At 45.3% G+C, this 22,309-nt stretch overlaps 1 protein-coding gene across 1 annotated transcript in view; it reads right to left on the bottom strand.

Annotated features, from left to right (window-relative positions):
• Positions 1–22,309, bottom strand: part of LOC138284824 (uncharacterized) — a 159,210-nt gene that overhangs the window by 74,289 nt on the left and 62,612 nt on the right. The window contains exon 2 of the mRNA XM_069224010.1: positions 10,292–10,382. Coding sequence (XP_069080111.1) covers positions 10,292–10,352 — 61 coding nt within the window. The 5' untranslated portion in view covers positions 10,353–10,382. The remainder of the gene's footprint in view (positions 1–10,291; positions 10,383–22,309) is intronic.

Below are 22,309 nucleotides of genomic sequence, written 5' to 3'. Positions count from 1 at the left end.
GCGTCTTCTGATGCTACCTTTCTGCATCTGCTGCTCATATCCTCCTGCCCTCCCACCTCCCACCCAGGCCCCTCCCACCTCCTAGGACATTTAATGCCTGCCGCTGCACAGTCTGGTTTTAAGGAGTGCGTGACCCCTTGAGTGGGTCACAGCTCCCCAGCCACTCCATGGCCTTCCTGTCAGCTCCGCTGACATTCTGTCAGCGCTTCTTCCGATTCTATTTTCATGCCTCTGCTGCTTGCTCCCTCCTGTCTCCCACCCATTCCCCTCCCATCTTCCAGGACATTTAATACAGGCCACGGCATGGCTGTGCAGCAGACGCACCAAAGACATCCTTCCACTGCTACAACACCAAGGAGCTTCAGGCCCTGAACATCGGACTTCGCAACAACAGCTGCAGTTTCTCCTGCAACTCAGAACCACCAACCCTCACTGACACCTGCACTGTACCCTCATAGAGGATTGCAACCAACCCAAAACCTCTCTAGTGCATCATGCTCATCGCCTGTTCCCTATGCAAATACCATGGAAATCTGTGACACCATCACCATCTATGACTTGAACACCGCTTTCATCACCGAATCATGGCATACCCCTTCTGAAACCCCAACATCACCACAGCCACCCCTGCTGAATACAAGATGATACACAAAGGCCACACTAACACACACGGTGGTGGCATAACCCTCATATCCAAGGAATCCATCCAAAGCACCATCACGGACGACAACCAAACAGTCATCATGGAACTCCTTAACTTCTGACTCCAGACCGATGCCAACACTACAATAGAAAGCACAGTAGTATCCAGAACCCCAGGACCACCCCCTGCCTTCTGCAATACCATCGTCAACCTCATCACCACCCTTGCCATCGCTTCCCTTCACTATTTTCTACTCTGCGATCTCAATTTCCAATTTCTCCATTTCCACCTCAATGACCCCAACAACATCAACTCCACCTCCCACCTGGAGAACCTCAGTAACATTGGCCTCACCCAGCTGGTCACCAAGCCCACGCACAAAGCCGGGCCCACACTGGATCTCATCTTCACTTCCAGTGAGAGAGTCAAATTCACCCATGTTGGAACTCACAAGGACTGACCACAACATCATCCACTTCACCATCTCCAATGCTGAGCACACCATCGCCAAGCACCACAGCACCCGCCTGAAACTGGGGCAAGATAACCAAGGTCCTATGGACACAGGCCTTAGGCACCTCACATCACGAGCCCACCGCAGACCTCAACCAGGTCGTTCCGAACTTCACCACCTGGATCACCAAATGTGCTGACAGAGTCACCCCACTGAAACTAGCAAAAACCAACAACACCTCCAAGCAAGCAAGTTGGTAGACTTCAGAGCACAGAACTGCCAAAGGTAACTGCCACTGACTTGAGAAAAAATTACACATAATGTAAGACCCGATCCACAGAGCAGCTCACAAGGCAGCCTTCAACAACTACTACCATCACATTAAGGCAGCAAGAGAGCAGCTATTACCGCCCGCATCAACACCACAGCCAAGCACACAAAAGAACTCTTTAAAATCATAAAGGAATTCTCCAACCAGCCAGGGAAACCACCATCCACCCATCCCAAGAACTCTGCAATATTCTCTCAGACTACTTCCACAGCAAGTTTACCTCTGTCCATAAAAACTCTGACCCCCAAACCACAACTTCCAACCTTGACAACCTCCCTCAATCAGAGATCACCAGCCACATGATAACCACCTGGTCCCCGATCACCACGCAGACCACTGCAACCCTCATGGCATCCATCCACTCAGGGGACCCCACCGTCTCTTCAAACTCAGAACCAACACCATCAGCATGGAACTAGCCAGCATCCTCAACACCTCAATCTCCACTGCAACTTTCCTGGACGGATGGAAGCACCCACAGGTCAGAACCCTCCTAAAGAAACCCTCTGCCAACCTCAGTGACCTCAAAAATTATAGACCAATCTCATTTGTCCCCTAACCTGCCAAAGTACTCGAAAAAGCCATCAATCAACAGCTTGTCAAATACCTAGAATGAAGCTATCTTCTCGACTCCTCACAATCTGGATTCAGTGCCAACCACAAAATGGAGACCACACTGATCCCTGCCATTGATTTACATCAGGACCCTCCTCGACGTTCAACACAGTCTCCCACCACAATCTCCTCTACAGACTCCACAACATAGGTATTATACAAAATGCCCTCAAATGGATCGCCTCTTTTCTCTCAGGCTGCACTCAGAGCATCCACCTCCGCCCTTTCACCTCTGCACCCTAAACCATCACCTGCGGCATACCCCAAGGTTCTTCCCTCATCCCCACCCTCTTCAAAATCTACATGACCCACCTCGCAGACATTGTCAGAGCCCATGGACTCAACATAGTCTTCTACTCTGATGACCCCCAACTTATACTTTCACTTACCAAGGACCCCCACAATGCCAAAACCAATCTCTGCAACGCCATAACCAACATAGCAACATGGAGGAAGACAGCTGCCTCAAACTAAAAACGGACAAAACGGAAGTCCTAATCTTCGGGAAGAACACTTCCGTACAGGTCGCCAGAAGATCTCGGACCAACACCCTCTCCATCTGATGACGCACAAAACCTCTGCATCATCCTCGAAAGCCAACTGGCCATGATTTAACAAGAAATCTCAGTTGCCTTCTCCCGCTTCCACATACTCAGAATTCTCTATTGAATTTTCAAATGGATCCTAACCAACACCAGAAAAACTGTCACACATGCACTGGTCACCAGTCACCTTGACTACGGCAACATTCTTTATGCCAGAATTACCACTCGGCTACTCAAAAGACTACAAACCACACAGAACACTATAGCTAGACTCATCCTGAACCTCTCCAAATGTGCCAGCATCACTCCTCACCTCAAGGTCATCCACTTGCTCCCGAGCCAGAAGAGATGCCAGTTCAAGATCCTTACACTGGTGTACAAAGCTCTGCACAATCAAGGGCCATCCTACATCAACCACCAACTAAGCTTCCACCTCCCCACAAGACGACTGCGCTAAGCCACACTCAACCTTGTGCAGACCCCTTGCATCCATCGCTCTGGAAGCGGGGGTCGCTCCTTCTCCTACATCTAAGCCAAGTCCTGGAACAACCTCCCCCTTCACCTTCAGACAGCTCCCTCTTTGGAAGTTTTCAGAAGTAGACTTAAGACATGGCTCTTCGACGGAGACACAACACCTTCAGCGTCCAGATACCCTTAGGGGTGATAGTGCTGTTCTATGCAGATGATTGATTGATTGACCAAGCTTCCCTCAATGCACCGGATAACCTGCTATTGGACAATCCTTCAGAGGGCCCAATGGTCAACACTTCTTTAGTTCCAGTAGATGCTTTATACCTGTGCTGTGCAGTGGACTAGTGTCACTAGTCTAGGGGTGTCTGGTCATGCTGTTGGCTCACAAACAGTTTGCCTCTTGCTGCGGGAAATTTTACTTTGCTTAAGGATGAGCCACAATTGAGCAGATCCAGAGAGGTTGCTACAGGTTCAAGGTATTAAGTCTATGGTTTGTGCAGGTTTATGTTGTTATTGATGCAGGTTTCCTTCTGTCCTTTCTTTGCAAGTTGTTGCAGATCTGAAGTTCTGGTGCCAGAGGTGCCCTTTAAATCATACATTTAGTGGCGTTAGGGATGTGAGTGCATTGGCTAATCTGCCCTGAGGTGACCACATCTGGTGGGTTGTGGCAGCTTTTCTAGCCATAACCCTCCATTTTGACACTTTTCAAGATAGCAGACATTTTCCTAGGCTGTACAGACCAGAAAGCCCACCAGAGAGAGGTGGATAGCCTTCTGGGGGTATACCCCTCATGACTTACTAATTGTCCTGCCTGCGCCGGTGCAAATGTGACCTCCACTGGGGGACAGCCTACTTGCATATCAGAGGCAGTGTGCCCTTTGAAGCTCACTGCCTTGATGTGCCACTTGACCTCCTTCCTTCCCTGGCCTTTGTTCTGAGCCCTGGGAGTGTTCACACTTCTGCCCAAGAGTCAGAATCTTGTCTTGATAGCAGCATCTGCGAGAAGGCAGCCAGGACACTGGAAAACTGGGACAAATAGGTGGACAACTTCTAAGATCACCACCTGAGTGCATGCCACATCGCCCTCAACATGAGATTCGTGACAGGGGTGAGAAAGCATGTTGTTTGATACCGAATTTGATAACCATTTTGAAGGTACCATAATGGAGCTGGCAACCTTGGGTTTGCCCAGATGCCAGCCTATGTTATCCTATAGACCGCTTTTCACTTAAAGTGGTCTTCAATTAAATAGGCCACTATAGGAACATATAAGCTTGCACTTATATGCCCATACCTTCAATATAATGCACCCTGCCTTCTGGGCTCAGGAGACCTTCCTTAAGGGTGTCTAACTTACATTAAAGATAGTGCTCTGACTGTGCTGCACATGGTGTGGGCACTGTCCAGTTCAAGCAATTTACACTTCTCCTGCAATCTGCAGTGGCAGGCCTGCTTTCATTCATTTAAGTGGGTCACTCAGGGTAGCACAAACAGTGCTTCATGCCTTTGTGACCTCTTTAACACCCACGCCCTGGGTGAGAGTCTCCCCTTTCCATCAATGCCTTCCTAGCACCGTTTCTTGGCCATGGATCGCAGCGCGGCTGTGATCCATGGCCAGGAAAAGACCCTATTCACCAGGGATATTGTTTGGGTGGTCGGCCCGTGTGAGTGGGTCGCCCCCCTCCGTGGGAGCACAGTTTACAGGAAAGAACTCTACCCTAAACCCTGTAGGCTGCCCTCCCACGATAGGGGTCACAGGTAAGATTGTATGGGAACTTGTCCAGCCACTCCTTCACGAAGGTTATAACCTTTATATGGACAATATCTATTCAGGAGTAGAGCTGTTCGGTGAGCTCTACAAAGCTGTCACTGTGGCCTGCAGTACAGTTTGTTGTAACCACAAAGGATTCCCGCAGGAGCTTGTTTGCAAGAAGCTCCAGAAATCCCAGAGTACTGCATTGCATTGCGTTCCAACAAACTGCTCGCAGTCAAGTTCTTGGATAGGCATGATTTATACATGCTCACTACAATTCATGAAGCAAGCACTACCCCCATCAGGGTTTGGGGTCAGATGGCCAAAGTAAACAAGCCCATTTGCATACTTGATTACAATAAGTACATGGGCGGAGTGGACAAGAATGACCAGGTTCTTCAGCCATACAATATGTGTTGTAAAACTCGCACTTGGTACAAGAAACTGTTTACCCACATGATCCAGGTGGCAACATACAGTGCGTATGTTGTTTACTATCAGACAACCACAGGAAGACTCATGACTTTCCTTGACTTCCAGTTGTCTGCAATTAAAAGCCTCACTGCTGTTACAGAAGAAGCAGCAGCCTCTACCTCATATGTTCTGGAGGATGTTGCAAGGCTGCAGGAGGGACACTTTGCTGATTGCATTCCTAAAACACCCAAAAAGGATTGTCCATGTCATCGCTGTAAAGTGTGCTCAAAGCATGGAAAGGGGCAGGAGAGTCGGTATTACTGTCCCCAGTGCCCATCTCAACCAGGCCTCTGTGTCCCTATTTGCTTTACGTTGTATCATACTGAAGCAAAGTTCTGGGAAATTGACTGAGGTGGCGCTGCTGTTGGGTTATCCTTTCAGTGGCTGTGCATGGATACCAAACATCCATGAGCCACTGCTTCGTTAGGCAAGCAGCAACAGAATTTCACTTCATCTACTTCAGCAAATCATGGACTTCCTTATGGCCTGCTCGAGACCTATATCCACCGTCAGAACATGGTAGGTGTTCTGTTCAATTAACATGCATTGTTGTCCCCATACTGCACATACAAGTGGACAGAACATATGCCACATTGTCACGGAGTACCATGTGTGGCAAAATATTAAAGGCATGACTGAATTTTGAAGTGCTTGTTGGGGAACTTATGTATGCTACACAAGGACCACCATGATTCCCAACGAGAACCAGAGTAAGTGTAATAAGTCAAACAAATGTCCTGTCAGACATATTCACCAACATTTCTACTTGTTTGAAAGTGTGCAAACTCAATTTCTAGCTTCACTTTCAAAGCAAAAGTAGAAGTGTTGGTGAACGAGTCCCACAGGATATTTGACTTTTTACTTTAGAGACCTTAGGATTTCTTCACCAGCATGTCTGCCTTAGTTTCAACTGTAGATATGCACGTTCAGTCCAAGGAATAGGCCTCCCAAGGCATACTCAGAGACCCCCAACTTGCATCCACAAACTAGTATAGGTTCATTTGGCAATTATACAGGATTAGTCAGGACCCTGATAGGGACAGAGACATGAGTGGGTAAGGAAAGTTTATGGTAGGTGTGCCTTCACAGGGATATTGCACAGGTAGAAGGCAGATAGTAAAGGTAGTACAGATGTACATCATCTACACCTATGGATTCAAACCCATTAGTGCCATCCCAGCACTGAAGGACAGTGACACGTATGGGTCAGTGTTTGACCTGCTTTTCATGTTCATCCTCCTTCAGAACATAGTGTATGTTCAATTTGCTGTATGATAAGTGCATTACAGTCACAGCACTGCACATAATGTTGGCTGGGACATATGCTACATTTTCACTGGCTCCCCTGTGTGCCAAACACTACCCCTTTTCATAGCCTATGACCTTCTCTTTAGGGAACATCGCAAGAATTCCCAAGTACGTCTGCCTTAGTTTAAAACGTCGATATGCTCACTCAGTTCGAGGAATCAGTTTGTACAGCATACTCAGACAACCCCAACTTGCATCCACAAACTGGAAGGAGTTGGATTTTAAGTTTTTAAATTTTAAGAGAAGGTAAAGAAATTGGGAATTTATGTATTTTTGTTTGTTTGTTTTTAGATAGATCTGAAAAGTATATAGTGTTGGGAGTATATTTTATTGTCCTGAAGAAGGTGGTGGAAGGACTTTGAAAGACCACCAAAACGTGTTGATGCAAATTGGATTGTGGACCCATTGGAACTGGCCTAAAATTGAACAGGGACTGTGGACAGAAATCGATTGGCCTGTATATACCAAGATTGAGACAGCTTATACATAATAGACCCAATTGGATGTCTTTCGTTTTGACTCCTTTATTTTTGATTTTTATATGTGATGGTTTTATCATTTTTCTCTGTCTTTTGAAGGGTGGTTTTATTTTGTAATTTTATGGGATTGCATTATTAAATAATTTTTTTATTGATTCCTTTATTTTAGATTGATCAATGGAGTGATAGAGTGGTTGAGATAGTGTATTGTGTGTTGTATAGTCTTCTGATCTCACTGTGGAGTTACTCTTTTTCACTGTGTCATGGTGCCCTATCCCCTTTGGGTGATAGGTTTAGGAGGGCCCTCTCTCCCTTTTCTGGAATTAGGAGTTGGGTTTAGGACAGTGAGTGTGCTAAAGGCGCATGAAAAACATGGCTTCCTGAGCCTCGGGTGGCTGTCATGGGAGTCATTAGTAAAGGTTTGTTATGTATGCCTTCGGTAATTTTCAGGAAGAAGGAGGTGGTTACCAGACAGGTGGTAAAATGTAGTCAAACTTATTCCGTCCTGTGGCATATAAATGTGATGGGCCCTTGTCTGGCAGCGATAAGTTAATGTGAGTGCAGTGATTGGTTGGATTGGGCCCGTGGCCGGCAGTATAGCCGGCGGTATGAAAGGGTTGTTTGTTATGCATGAATGGCGTATGAATGGACAATAAACAGGTTGGTGCCTGGACGTGGCCTTATGGCCCACCTTCGGAAGGCTTGGTTTCAATATTCAGATACTTTGATAAGTATTCATGCTTTGAAAGTATAATTTCTGGAGGTGTTTAAACCAACCAGTGTGAGTGGTGGATTAACTTTAACATACTAGCACCAGGGGAGTCCAAGGGTGCAGGACTTGTGTGGCTCTCACTAGTTTTCCTTCGCCCAGAATCCCCTTAAAATCACAAACTTTGCTTAAAAAACACTTTTGCCTTGCATTGTAGTGAGGAGAAGTCCTGGAATCTGCAGGGAGCCACACATTTTCTACCACTCAGAGTTCCACTAAGTCTCCAGAGAAAAGCATTGCCTCACTTTAGTGGGTGGGCAAGTGACCACAACAGGGAAGTACCCAAAACGGATTGTGGAGACATCAGAATTACTTACCACAAAACAGCCTGGTTTTGTAAGATCTTTGTGGTCAATATTCTGTCATAGCTGCTCAAACAAATCTCATTGAGAATCATAGACAAGCAGCGGAAGGATATCTAATAAACAGAAGTTAAGATAGGTTTGTGAAAAGAAAGTGACAGGCTTATCTGTTATCATTCTGGCAAACATTTTCTAGTTCTCAGAATGAAGGATAGGTAGTTGAATAGGTACGCAACATATAGTACACACTCTGAAGGGAAATTATTAAAATTGTTGGAGAATCTGATGAAAATACAAACATCAGAAAAAAATATAACATTTGGAGATGATAGGAAGAACAAACAAGCAAATCTGGGCTTGTGTGATTGATGTTAGATTTATCTGTAAGAAGAAAGTAAATCACTTATGGCTTAACAAAATAAAATCTAAACAACCTGGTGGTAAAAGATAACAGGAATGCCTAATTATGGTTGTGCTAATGGCAGCAATCTGGATTAGTGCAGCCAATTTGATTTTGTGTATAATAATGCAAATGCAACATTTGTTTACAGTATGAGGCAGGTAGTAAAAAAGGCAGAGGACCAGGGTGCAATTTATAGTACATCAATCTTTCCATCTGCAACTTGTGAATTAGGCAACTTTGTGATCTGTATGAAGTTGGACAAGTTTAAAAAGGTGAGCAGAAAAGCTTGGACAAAAATTCAGATTTTATGTAACAATTCACATCCCATTTTTTAGGGACAGTGCCCTTTCAAGACTGTTTTTGGAAGAAACTTCAAGCACAGCCAAGGCTGTATCAAGTTCACACACTTTACAATTTCATGACGTGCAAATCTTGTACCTTATTTACAACTTTGTTGGTGGACTTTTAATTTAGCACATCACTAGTATTCATAATTGATAAATTTTGAATATCTAATTTTGCTTAAGGAAGCATGATATCATAATTAAACTGACACATGTAAGTTAATTCAAATATGGTGGGCCAACAAATGAAGGTGACAGAGGGATCAATGTACGAAGAGTGTTTAAAAGAGACTGAAATATCTGGTGATTGAGATCAGAGCTGGTTAACTTTTTAACTGATGCTCTGAAATAATCCAAGTTTTACATCCAAAACTCTGAATCAAGATTGCAGAGTTTGGTTTGGATTCGTTTGTCCTAGGACTTGTCTAGTCATAAAAAGAATGTATTCAGTTTTTGCCATTAATTAATTTCTCTTACAATGTTACTGTGCAAGATGGTTTAGCATCACAAACGGGTAGTTCAAACTGTGTGGAAACAAAGTTTCCCAAAGTGTGACCATTTCTAGTTATAGCATTTCAATATAAATATGTTAGCAACAGTGTAGATAACTGTATGGGACATATTTGATAATTTGATATATATGAAGAAGTACTACCACAAAAAGCAATTGTTTGGTACTAAACCTTTTTCAGTATTAGTGCATCTGCCTGCAGTGTCGCTCTGGTTTGACATACTTATGTCAGGATTTATGCACAGCATATTCAATACACATGAATCCCACATTTTTGCACTTCAGAACACAAGAAGCATAAGAATGGCAGGGTTCCTGTAGTGCAGCAAGGGAGGAGCTTAATGATCTCATTGTACTGGTGATAACGTTGGAATAATACTCAGAGGCACCTGTGCTCTAAAATGGGGTGGATGTAAAAATCATTGAGTTCTTTGATTGCAAATGTGGGTACGTATAATGACCCTGTGGTTCATACACTGCCCAAACTGGTGGACATAGTGATTCCAGGGTTCCAATACTACAGCTGAATATGGACATAATAATGTCCTGAATTCTGAACTGCACATGAATTGAATATAATGATGCACCACAGCAGTGGCTGAATAAATGACGATCTGAGGAATATTGCAGTACATTATAGAGTGAATATAATTGTCACTTCTTTCCTGCACAGTAGCATGGGCTAGATACAATGGTTCTTGCTTCCGTGCACTGCAGCAAGGGATGGGCACAGTCCACAGTCCTGTTTCTCAGTCAGTTTTGGACTGGTTTGTGGTATCCCTGCTAACTGTACTAGCACCCGAGCATTCCTAAGCAACTGACTCTTGACTCTCATGCAGTCATTTATCAAAGAGGTAGGAAAACAGGCATTAAAGAGTTTGATACTCACCACCAGAATACGTCCCTCCAAAGAAGGTGAGCAGCAGCATAAGTACGAGGAGTGCCTTCATTTCTTCTGGAGGCTGTCTTTAGTTTCACACCTGCGAACAGTCACATAATTCCCTCAGTTATTGGCCAGTGGTGTTAGTACAGGAACATCAAAGCCAGCTCCGACAGAATACTCCCCTTCTTCATAATATAGCAGTCAATAAAGACAATAAAGTTGGGTTGTCTGGCAAATAATTATGGATCTCCCAAGTCGTACTATTGAATATCAAGACCAACAATGCTGAGATACAATAATATCGAGGACAGAATATTGAGGGATGAAATGTTGAATGGTAGGTGCATGTGGATAAGAATAGATGTACTCTACCCAACTATACCTCTATGCACTTTGCAGCTATATGTACCGTGAAGGCACATTTATGTGGCGTTAGCTAGAGAAATACTGACTTACTTACCTTTCAATTGTTTTTGGATATTTTGTCCCTAGTATTCTGTCCCACCAATACAGTATTGTGGGATCAATATACAGGATACATACCAATTATGACCAACTCTTCCTCCATCCCCACCCTGATAGACCAAAGGGCAAAGAAAAAATGGGTGTATGTTGAACACTTTAATGCACAGCCCACTAATGGCTTGTGAGAAGCTGCCATGGACAAACTTTTCATATTCTAAAACTGTGCTTCTCAATTTTTCTGCCCTGAGAGGAGAACACTTGACTTGTTTATTCTTTACCAAGCTACCTGGATGTTCCCGACATACAATCTGTACTAGTCTGACTCTATGAGTCAAAGAGAAATTATGGGTAAAATAAAGGACCTGAGTATAATTTGCATAGACACATTTTCCTAGAGAAGGCCAGAAACACTGACTATACTCACATTTTGGGGCTGGTAAAAACACATTGTTCAGGGCTTCCCTTAAGTCCCACTCTACCACTGCAAACAAGTTCAAACTATGTTTACTGTGAATGTGATGAAGAGAGCTTGGATACCGGTGGCTTTCTATGTATTCCACAGGTCTCCTGTTTTAGGGACGGAAGGAAGATGTCCTTCAAGAGCACAACAAAAGCCCACAACATCTCTCTTTGCTCTTTTATATTTTTAGAGGGAACATGGGAATGGGCCCTTAAATTGTTTTCATGGTGTATTTTAAAAGAAATCCATTTTGGAATTCAACAGGTTAAAAAATACTTGACTGTAGCAACAGTTATGACATTATAAATTAAACCCTGTAAATAGATGCACAGAGTCCCTCTACTTTGGTATTGAAACATGTGAAGTCCTCCTATAATGCAATTTTTCTGAGCTAAGGTTGGAATGATGGAATAAGAAGTGGTTATACAGAATTTTGGAAATCCGTAATAGCTATTATTATCCTTAATCAAATGCTGATATTGTCTCAGCTAATAAGAATACTTAGGATGTTAGAACTAACTATTTCTGTTTTCATGCATGCTTAAGTTGTGGAAGCATGAAGCAGGGACACAGAGGGAATGGGAACAGTAGACCTGTTTGTCTGCTTGCTTATCTTTTTATGCTGTCAGATGTTGATAGCTGTTATGTTCCCTCCTGCCCATTATCTGTCCATGCCTTTGGCATTGACCCGTTATTTTAGGATGTGCAAATAACAATGGTTAATGTTTTCTGATAAGACATTAACCAATCTTAAGAAACTGCACTGAAAAGGAAGTCTTAATTAACAGGTTCAACAATTTAAATAGATAGTTATTTCAGACAGCCAATCAAACACCCAATGAGATTAACTGGAATGCAGCCTGTAACTACTATGGGATGACCGCACCTGCAACTTTTTTCTTAGGGAGCAGAGAACAAATGTGGTGACAGAGCAGAAACACCCCTGTGCTCATATGAAAACAGACCTTAAAACAAGTCAGTGAGGTTACAGCAGTGCCTTTTCTCCCCAGGTACACACTTCCCTGTAATACAGGGGCATACATTTGTGCAAGGAAAATTAAGTAATGGTGCTGCTGGGCTTTCTCAGTTTTTTAGTTTTGATTGTATTGACTATAGAGTGATTCCTAGAAGGTGCAGTAGTGAAAGACCATTTTCTCCACACTGACCCGAAAAATTGCATTCTAAATCTGCAATGGTCTTTAGTGGGAGTTGTGATCAAGCAGTCAGGGTGCAACTTAAGGGCGGTCGTATGAAGGTTGATACCATACACAATATAGAATAAGTTAGCACAGTCTCATCATAAGGATTTTGGGGTCCTGGGCATACATACTTTTGGGACCCCTGTATGGAGTAACTTTGAATGTTATTACCCATTTACAGGTAATTTACTCCCACAAGATGACAAACAATACTAAACTATATGTTAAACTTTAGGAGAGACACACAAAAGCCGTTGATATATGCCTTGCCCAGAACCCCAAAAATCCTTAAGATGTTACTACAGAGAGAGTCAGAGGTAGAGGTAGGCAGAGAGAGAAAGAGGTTTAGGTGAAAAGAATAGCATAGGCAGCATAACATTGAGGCAATTTTCACTTTCCCAGTGGGCCGCTTGGAAGGTGGGGGCTCTGAGCAATTGCCCACTTAATCCACGCTTTAAAACATTTCTGAGTCAACAGTAGACTGGCATGGACACTGGGGTCACTTCTTGGAATATACAATTTTAAAGATTTTTATTGCTCCTAGGGCCTTGTAAGCTTTTGCCGCTATGTAGTTCATATTAGAGACACAGAGGCAGTTATATTGTGCTTCTAAAATTATCATGGTACAGCTTTCCTTCCTGCTTGGAGTTACTCTTGATACTTCAGCCTACTGGATCTGCTTAAGGTCTAAAACAGAAAGGAGGGGTCAAATGTATTTCAGGAGTGGGCAGTTGGCACCAGTGCTAGACCTCAGCACTGCTGCAGCAGTGTATGAGTGTATGTCTCCTGGGACACAGCCCTGGCTCAATAGCAGCCTAAATAGAGCAGGCATGCTTTGGGGCCAAGGGGGCCAGCGAGGCCTTCTTGAAAACAGAGAAGGCACAGGCCCAATCTACCGAGGTGGTGCATCAGGTAAGACGCTAGTAAATTGCTTGTGCAGGTGGGGTTAAACCACCAGCGCCTACCTGATTTTTACACCAACTAGGTTAGCCATTCATTATAACTCATTAGTTTTGGGCAGTTTTAGATGTTCAGGGAGCTGTCAGGCTTATTGTGGGCCAAGGATTGTGTAGATCCTTTACTGAATGGTGCTCTTTTCTCATAAACAGGGACTTCAGACAAGCACATCTGATCTCCAGGAAAGGAAAATAACTTACTCAAGTTTGAATCCAGCTGCAGTGGAATGGGAAAAGTGAGGCCTACTACGAGGAATGTACTCCCTAAGACTGTACATATCATCCTGATTATTCTGTGTACTTGTTGAAGAACCCAACTCAGAAGAGATCTACACTGGTGCAGCTACCATAGAATGGAGAACACTGTTTGAATTTCAAATATACTGAGCATTGCGAGATAAGAGATTCACATTGGTGTGAAGTGGGCCTGCAATGGGAGTACAGCTCGCTCTGGAGTGAAGGTGCCCTGCCCCAAGATATGCCAGAGCACAGGTTGGCAGGACACTGAAACTGAACCCTGATCAGTTCATCTCCTTTCTATTTGTACCCTCTGGCCACGCCCAGCCATTAGGTTGCGGGCATCATGTGGACTGCTTTATTGAGCTGGATGGCTCACTACACCCCCCAAACCTCAGTTCAATACACAGCCCTGGGACAGCCTAATGGCATACACAAGGGCTCAGATTCTGAAAGGTTTAGCTTCGGGTTAGTGTTACCACTGATAAACTATTTTTGCGTCAAGGGGGAGTTACAGTGGTGGTATATGGGCGTACTGTGCTACCACCCATGCTTTTTAGCACTAAATCCTATTGAGAAACATGAGTAGAAACTGTGAAGTGCCTAAAATGAATGCAGCTGAAAAGCAAGCATTAAATGGAGAAATGTATTTATTTCTCCCTGAGTTTCCAGCTTTGTATGTGTGCTGCACTGTACAACACACATATAAAGTGGGAAAAACATTTCCACTTGTCTAGGCATAGTATTTTGTACCCTTTCTGTACAAAACCTATGCTAGACTCACATACACACCCTAGCACTATGGCACTAAGGTATGTGGGTGGCACACAGCAGCTGAAATCAGCGCCAACGCTAGGGAGAGGGAAGGAGAGTGCCATATAAAGAATGTGAATGCTCCTTCTCTCTCCTTGTCACGCAGCACAGCGCAGCAATTTTGGCTGCTGCACTGAGCTGCGTGACACCTTTCAGAATCTGGGACATAGTCTCAAAATATTTTGCTGCGCGCAGGGGTAAGGTGCATGTTGAATATATGACTTCTGGTGGCACTAGGAGCGGCTGCTTGCTCCTCTGGGTGTTCCCATCCAGCATCTCGTCTGGGGAGGTGTGGGTGATATTAAAAGGGGCCACACCAGCCTGTGTGTCCATTGATGTTGATGGTGGTCCCAATTCCCCTAATCCTTTGTCGTACTCATCTCTCCAGGTGTCCTGGTTACATTTGCTAATTCCTTTATTGTTCTGTTCAGCTCTGATATTAATCTTCTTAAACCAAGACATGTTCCAGTCCCCACTTTGTGTCATCAGTGTGCTGAGACCAGAGTTTCTTTTACTTAGGTTACAGACCACTGTCCTCGCTCATATATGTGTGGAATTTTCATCTGGGGTGCCTGTCAGAAATGAGGACCTGGTCTCCCACAGGTAAACCCGATACCTGGACTCACCGACAGTGGTTGGCCAGGTTGTTGGTGTTTCTCCATCTGTCTTAGGTCCCATCGGGGTCAAATGCTGGATATTGCCACAGAGAGCTCGCTCGGGTGGTGTCCCATCCTGGCAACCCTAGCATCAGCGCAAGGGGTGAGCATCTCATTGTACAGTGCAGAGTGCCCTGATAAATCCATAGGAACTGGTACGGTCTGACCTCCAGATTGGCTTCCAAATCGTTGGTGATGCACATTGGCTTGTTAAGGATGCACCTGAATCATTCTACATCGCTGTTGGCCTGAGGTCATTGGGTTGTGATTATCGGGTGACAAATCTTTAGGTTCTCCAAAAACTCTCTGAACTTGGCCTTTTCTTTTTTTAAAGTGTTTATTATCTGTCCACACTTCTTCAGGGAGACCAAGGCCCTCATTATGACTTTGGCTGTCACTGAGCAAGACCACCAAAGCCATGGGTGCCAGAAGACCGCCAGTGCTGGAGGTCTTCCGCCCACCATATAATGGGTACTGCCGGATTTCCGCCACACTGTGGGCTGATATCGGGCAGTAGCCATGCTGGTGGGTGGTGGCGCCCTGGCGTTGCTACCTCCTGCAGTGCCCCACCAGTAGGATGCCGCCAGCCGTATTCAGACCAATATTACGCCTGGCGGTGTCTTGCTGGCAGGGTGCTGCCGGCGGTGGCAGCACCCCTTCCTTTCCTGACAACCTCCTCGCCGGATAAGGTAAGTCAGGCTTCCAACAGGGGAGTGGGGTGGGAGGACGGGGTGTGTTGTGTGTGAATGTGTGGTGTCTGCGTGTGTGAATGCAACTGTGAATGTTGTGATATATGCGTGGTTGTATGCGTGTGAGTGAATGCATGTATGAATGTTGAAGTGAGTGCGTGTCTGCATGTCAGTGTGTGAGTTTGCGTGTTTGGAGGTTTTTTGTGTGTGTGGCTGAATGTGTGTGAGTATGTGTGAGTGAATGCGTGTATGGATGCGTGTGAGTGAATGCATGTCTGGAAGTGTAGGTGAATGGGTGTAAGCGTGGTGCATGTGGGTGTCTGTGTGCATGTATGCTGGTAGGGGGTGGGGGGATGGGGCATCATATAAGTAGAGGGTGGGGGCGCTATGTAAGTAGGGGAGTGGGGACGCTGTGACTGTCAGTTGCTTGCTGGGGGGATGGGGGAGCTGTCTACTGGTGACAGGAAAGGAATTCTCTGTCACCGGTAGCCCTACAGCCATGGTTTTCGTGGCAGTGCTACGGCTGCGGAAACCATGGTGGTAGAGCAGCTCCTAATACCGCTGGCAGTCCTCTGTGGACCTCAGGGTCGGAGATGAACATCTCCAGCCCGGTGGTTCATACCGCCATGGCGGTATGGGTGGAGATGTGGTGGGTTGGCAGTGGCCAGCCCGCCACACTCATAAAGTGGCGGTCTTCACCACCAGCCTGTTGGCAGTGATACCGCCACATTAACCCTTGCGGTCGGAAGACCGCCAGGGTCATATTTACCACCCAAATGTTGTGGAAGACTTTCTCCACCAGAGGCTCCAATCTGCTGAACTCCGTGCACTCTGTCAGTTCCACCAGCGAATATTTTGAATATCCATCAATCATCACCGCAGAGAGATGTCTGTTGGGGAAGCTTCTGAAGTTCAAACTGACTCAGCCCACAATGCTATGCCTGGATCTTCCATGCTCACAGAAGCCAGCACGCTCATCCCACTGGTCAGTCATTATGGCAGACAATGTGCTATGGTGTTGTCAACAGAGGCATCAATCCCTGGGAACCACACTTTCTTTCACAAGCACACTTTCATCTTTGCAATTCTCTAATGACGTCTGTGCACCAAACCAACTACCCTCCCATACAGGGCTGAAAGAATTCTGATGCAGTGGCCTCTCAGGAGCAAGCCGTATGATGACATGCTCAAGTCATCTCTCATCCGCCACAATTTAGATAAATAGTCTTTGTCCATGCCTATCAATTGGTTGCCACTCTGCCTGATCCTTACCACTGTCAGAACCTTTGGGCATGTTCTGCAGGTCACTGGCCACATGTGTTTTTCCACTTTGGGTTCCATTGTCTGAAAGCAGTCTTGTAGACTCACTGAGTGAGGTTATTTTTCCCTGGGCCGTAGATGACATTGACATGAAACTACTGCAGCTGAATAGCCCATCATTCGATGTGTGACATGGGTGAGGTTCTGTGCCTGACAAACAACGTGACTATAGGCATGTGATCTGTGATCACCGTGAATTTCCTACCCCAAAGCTATAGATGGAAGTAATTGCACCCCCATTTGATGGCCAGGGCCTCCCTCTCAATCTGAGCATATTGGGCCCCAGTAGCTGTGAGGGCTCTGCTTGCAGACACCCCGGGACAACTGGCTCTTGTTCTTGCATGAGCACTGCCCATAGGCCAATGGGGCTGACATCGATGATTAGTCCTGACTCGGAGAACTTCTCTTGTTCAAAGTAGGCCGCCATTAACAGTGGACATTTAGGCCCATATTTAACAAAAAATGACGGAAAGCAACGCTGGGTCACAATTGGCAGCGGCGCGCTCTGTCTTTTTCACAATGCAGGGGTGTGCCGTATTTCATTGACTATGGCGCACCCCTGTGTCCCCTGTGCCTTCGCTAAATTGAGCTGCCTAGCGCCAATGCAGACATCCTTGCACTATTGTTCAAGGATGTCTGCGCTGAGGGGTTTGATTGTTTATGTGTGGGAAGGTGTTCCTTCCTGCACATAAACAATCACTAATGGTGATTTGGCGCTTCTGTGTATGCTGCATAATGCAGCACACACAGAAGTGCGAAATCGTAATTTTGTAATAATTGTTTAGGTGCAGGAAGGGACATCTTCCTGCACATAAACATTCATGTCTGGCATTGTGCTCCATCTATGTTTGCTGCTGAATGCAGCACACATAGAAAAAGCAAAAAAACAAGAAAGAATAAGAGTAGTCCTCCTCTTTGCACCTTGCTAATGCCACCCTAGGGGGTGGCATTAGATGTTACCACTGATTCAGGTTTACAAAAACTTGGAAATCTGAGGTAGCGTCAAAATGCAGTGGGTGTTGCAGTGGCATGCCCACAGCAACACCAACTGCACGCCCCTTCCAGGCAAAGGGCTGTGAGTGAAGGGGCTGTATTTAAGGGCTGTGTAAGGTGGCGTAAAGCCACAAAAAGTATTAACGCTACTTTGTAAATACTGCACAGAGCATTGTGCCACTGGAGCGTCACGAAAAATGATGCTCCAGTAAAGCTAGAGTTTCATAAATATGCCCCTAATATTCTCAGATACCTTTTCCTTCATATCAAGGCTTTTGACAGGAAAGCGGAATTTGATAAAATATCTACTTGTTCATTGGGCAGGGTACTTAATAAATCTAATTGTCCTGTAAAAAAATCTACCTGCTTTGGTGCCATGTAATGCAGCGAACATTTAGGGCAGCAGTCTTGTTACATAATAGACCATTTTGATGCCAGGGCTAAGTCTATAGTATGGTTTGAATATTAGCAATTTCTTTATTTTTCCACCTTTCTGCAGAGCTACATACTGGTTCTGGAGGAAACAGTACGCAATAGTTTTAGGGCTGGAATGCCTTTGACTGCAAACCTATTAATGTGCTTGTTTCAAGGATTTTCACCATACAGAGGAAGGTTTTCTCCTGACAAGGGCGGAATTAAGAGTTCTTCCAGGGTTGGGAAAAAGTGGTTGGAGGGAAAGGGAACTTGTAAACGCTCAAAAGATTTTCGCATGAGGAAATCTACCCACGCATATTTGCTTGTGGTAAAATACAGTTCACAAATATTTTCTAGGAGTACAATTTCCTGGTCTACTTATGTAAATTCTAGGGAATTCATGAAAGCCACAATTCAACACTAATGTAAAGATCTATACCATGGGTTCACTTTTGTGACTTTCCTTAAGAATTGGACTCCTCATTAAATTGGACTTTAACCTAGGCCTTTTGTTTTTATTAAAATGTTATTTCTCTTTTGATCCATCTATCAGATGTCTTTACTGTGAGTGATAGCATTCTGCTTTTTCACAAGGAGCATATTGGCACACAAAGTAGTTTTGTTCAGTGCCTGGAACTACTGTGGCAGTGTGAGCTTTGGGAGATTTTTTGCTTTTTGCCAATATTAGTTACAATGTGAGGGCCTAGTAGCTCCCACAACAATAAGATTTTACAAATTCCATGTCAAAACAGGACAGGCATTAACAAAACCAAAACACTGACCACCAATATCAGAGCTCTGCCAATGCTTGTTTATTTTCTCTTTTCTGATAATAGTGTGGAAACTGGTTGCATTGATTTTCCATAATGAATATTTTTGGGAAATAGTGGCATGCATCAACCCATTTTACTAAAGGATGCTAGAAAGAAAATGGCACCTAAAATTTCACAGTAGTTTAGCAAAACGATTTTTTCCTAGTTGCATTTTTTTATGAACATTTTATTTTAAAAGTAAAAATCATCAATCTTCCTTCAAGCTTCTTCAAACATTTGGATCCAATCAAAGAGCATTCTGGGAGCATTACACATCACCTCACATTGGTAAATCTTTCAAACGTGTGTACACATGTGTTTTTTAGTGGAACCCCTGTCAGTAGAGCAGTCCGAGCTGACCACATTTATTTAGAGAGCTCACCCTAATAAAATAGATTTTGCATTGATTGACCATAACTGCAAGTTTGAACAGCAATAACATACAGCCACAAATAAGACCTTCCTTCCTGGACAGTTCCCTTCCAGGTAAACTACCAACTAAAGGATTTGTGCTACAGGGGGTACTTGTCCCAAAAACATGCGACCTTAACCTCAATCAATATGGCCTGAGTATCAGGTCTGAGTCTTTCTAGGTCAAGTTCCACTAATGGTTGGAGGTGAAATAGGATTCTATGTTGTTGAAGAGCGAGGGGCTTGACTGACTTGCTTGAGTGTAACTTCACAGGAGCACCCTTTAAGCATTCTAGACCTTGAAAGAGTAGTGGAAAATATTCAAGGATGTAGTCTTTCTGGAGGGAGTGGACAGACTTTGCAAAGAAAACCAGTTCAAAATCTGCTGTGGTGTGACACCTCAGGGGTGTCTCCTCCTCCTGTTTTGCAACATGAAATATGGCCAGTGCTCTTTCTGACTACATTGCACCACAATGCCAATCCCTCCTGCCAATGGGAGAGGTCATTGGCTTGCTAAGGCATACATTTAGGTCTTGGCTGGCGATAGTATTGGCTGCTGTTTCAGGTGATTGTACTGTTTCATACTCATGACATTCACGGACACCCCTGTGTCAATCAGGGTTTTGACCATTGTGCCAGTCATCAAGACTTCACAGACTTGCTGGGGTCACCTACCGCCAATTGCAGGAGAGATGAATTAATTGAAGAACACATCCTCCTCATTAATACCCTCTTCCTTCCGGTCTTCTACCTAGCTAGGTTGCATAGTCAGTATGCCTGCACCTTTCCCCTTCCTCAATATTGAGATTGCAAATCACTAAGGACGGAGTGGTTCTTCCCTTTGGTTTGTGCCCCTTCTCTCTACAGCAACAGATGAGGGTGAAATAATTCACCTTCCCGCAGGTACATCACATCTTCCCCTGCACAGGGAATCTCTCCGCAGCACAGTATGCTGACAGGACATAGGAACCTGCTAGGACTAGAATATCCTCCTACTTGATGTCAGGATGATGCAAGATGAGTTCCCGGATACTGCAGATTTGCACCCGTTTATGATTTTGGCCCAGATCTTTATGCCCTGGTTGTTGTCCGTGCATGTGGTTGCCAGTTCACAGAGACATGCGCAGAAAGTAGGAATGGTTTTGCCCTCCCACTGGTGAGCTTAATGGAGTTTCAATCATTAAAATTTCAGATTGAGCTTGGAGTCAAAATGCTCATTTAGCGCTCTGACCCCAGTGTCGTAGATGTCAGCAGTGCCTATCAACAGTAGGTACTCAAATTATTTTATATTTCCTCAACGGCAAAATGGAGCAGGAGTGACATCTAGTTGGCACCATCCATCTCCCCAGTGGCCATGAAGTAATTATTTAAATGTCCCCCCAAGTCTTCCACCTGGGGCCACAGTGGCTGAGTCTGTAAGTTCACTGAATGACTAGGGTGCCATGAGCTTGCTATGAACACTCACCACACGAGCAGGCTGACCAGCCAGAGCTCCACAACTAGCCAGGACATTACAAGTCTTATCTAACATCTTTCTCCTTGTTCCTCGCGGTTGACAGGGTCAGACACAGTACCACTCTTCAGGAAGGGTGTCCAGGTGGGCAATGGGACATCCACATGGGTGATTGGTGGCTTTAATGGACAGTGGGGCTGACAGGCCTTGTCACTCACCATCTATGCTGGGTTTGTAGAACGGTATGCAGTGCTCCAAAGCAACTCTCTAGGATTAAAGAGTGGCGGGCTGCTCACTCAGGAACACCAGGGCAGGAGTAGCTCTGGAAGTGCACAGGTGCATTGTCACAATGCACCACAGGAGGGCGGAATGCTTTCTTCCCCTGCGTTTGCACAGCAGGAAATACAGCCAAATCTGCCATCTCCTTCACAAGGCTCGGTGGTCCGACCACGCTCTGAGGCCACAAGGGGTGCTGTCTTTGACCGGCATAGGCAGGACCAATGTGGCACTGAATGACGTGCAGGCAGGTGCGGGCCCCCACCAGAGGAGCAGGTGTGCTCAATGGAGGCTGCACCCACCTCATTGTCAATGTGGAGCAAGTCCACACTGGGAGAGCAGCCTTCTTGCTCCAGAGTCAAATTGCTGTGCCCCCAAAAGTGCACACAGCACACATGTTCTTGTGATACTGTGACTGAATCCCAGGCAGTTCATTCTCCCTTTACCTATACCCTCCACCCACGCCTGGACATCTGGTTGAATGCGTTGAGCGGAATACTATGATGAGTAGGGGTGAGCCGTGAGCTCTGCTCCACTGGTGGAGCTAATGGAGTTTCTCATGGAGTTTGACCAAAAACTCCCCTAGCCCCACCAGCAGAGTGGAGCTCCCTACGTACTCACTGCATTCCAGACAGTCTGCGCTTGCATTGAGTGGCCCATAACTGGGCTGCAGTGCGCACTCACCCGATGTAGGCATTATCGTGAAGCTGCTCGCCAGCTGCCCAGCCCAGCAGCTCCGGATCTGAGGCCAGGCCTCCCTCCGCCAGCAGCCCGGGCTGGGAGCAGGAGGCAGAGAGCTAGGTTGCTGGCAATGAGGACCCCCTAGGAGGACCCAGGTAAGTCCTCTTTTTTTCTATGTGCACACTGGTG

The sequence above is a fragment of the Pleurodeles waltl genome, chromosome 3_1 (assembly GCF_031143425.1).
Source record: "Pleurodeles waltl isolate 20211129_DDA chromosome 3_1, aPleWal1.hap1.20221129, whole genome shotgun sequence".
Taxonomy (NCBI): domain Eukaryota; kingdom Metazoa; phylum Chordata; class Amphibia; order Caudata; family Salamandridae; genus Pleurodeles; species Pleurodeles waltl.
Note: the sequence above shows the minus strand (reverse complement) of the source record. Positions and strands in the feature narration are given on the sequence as shown.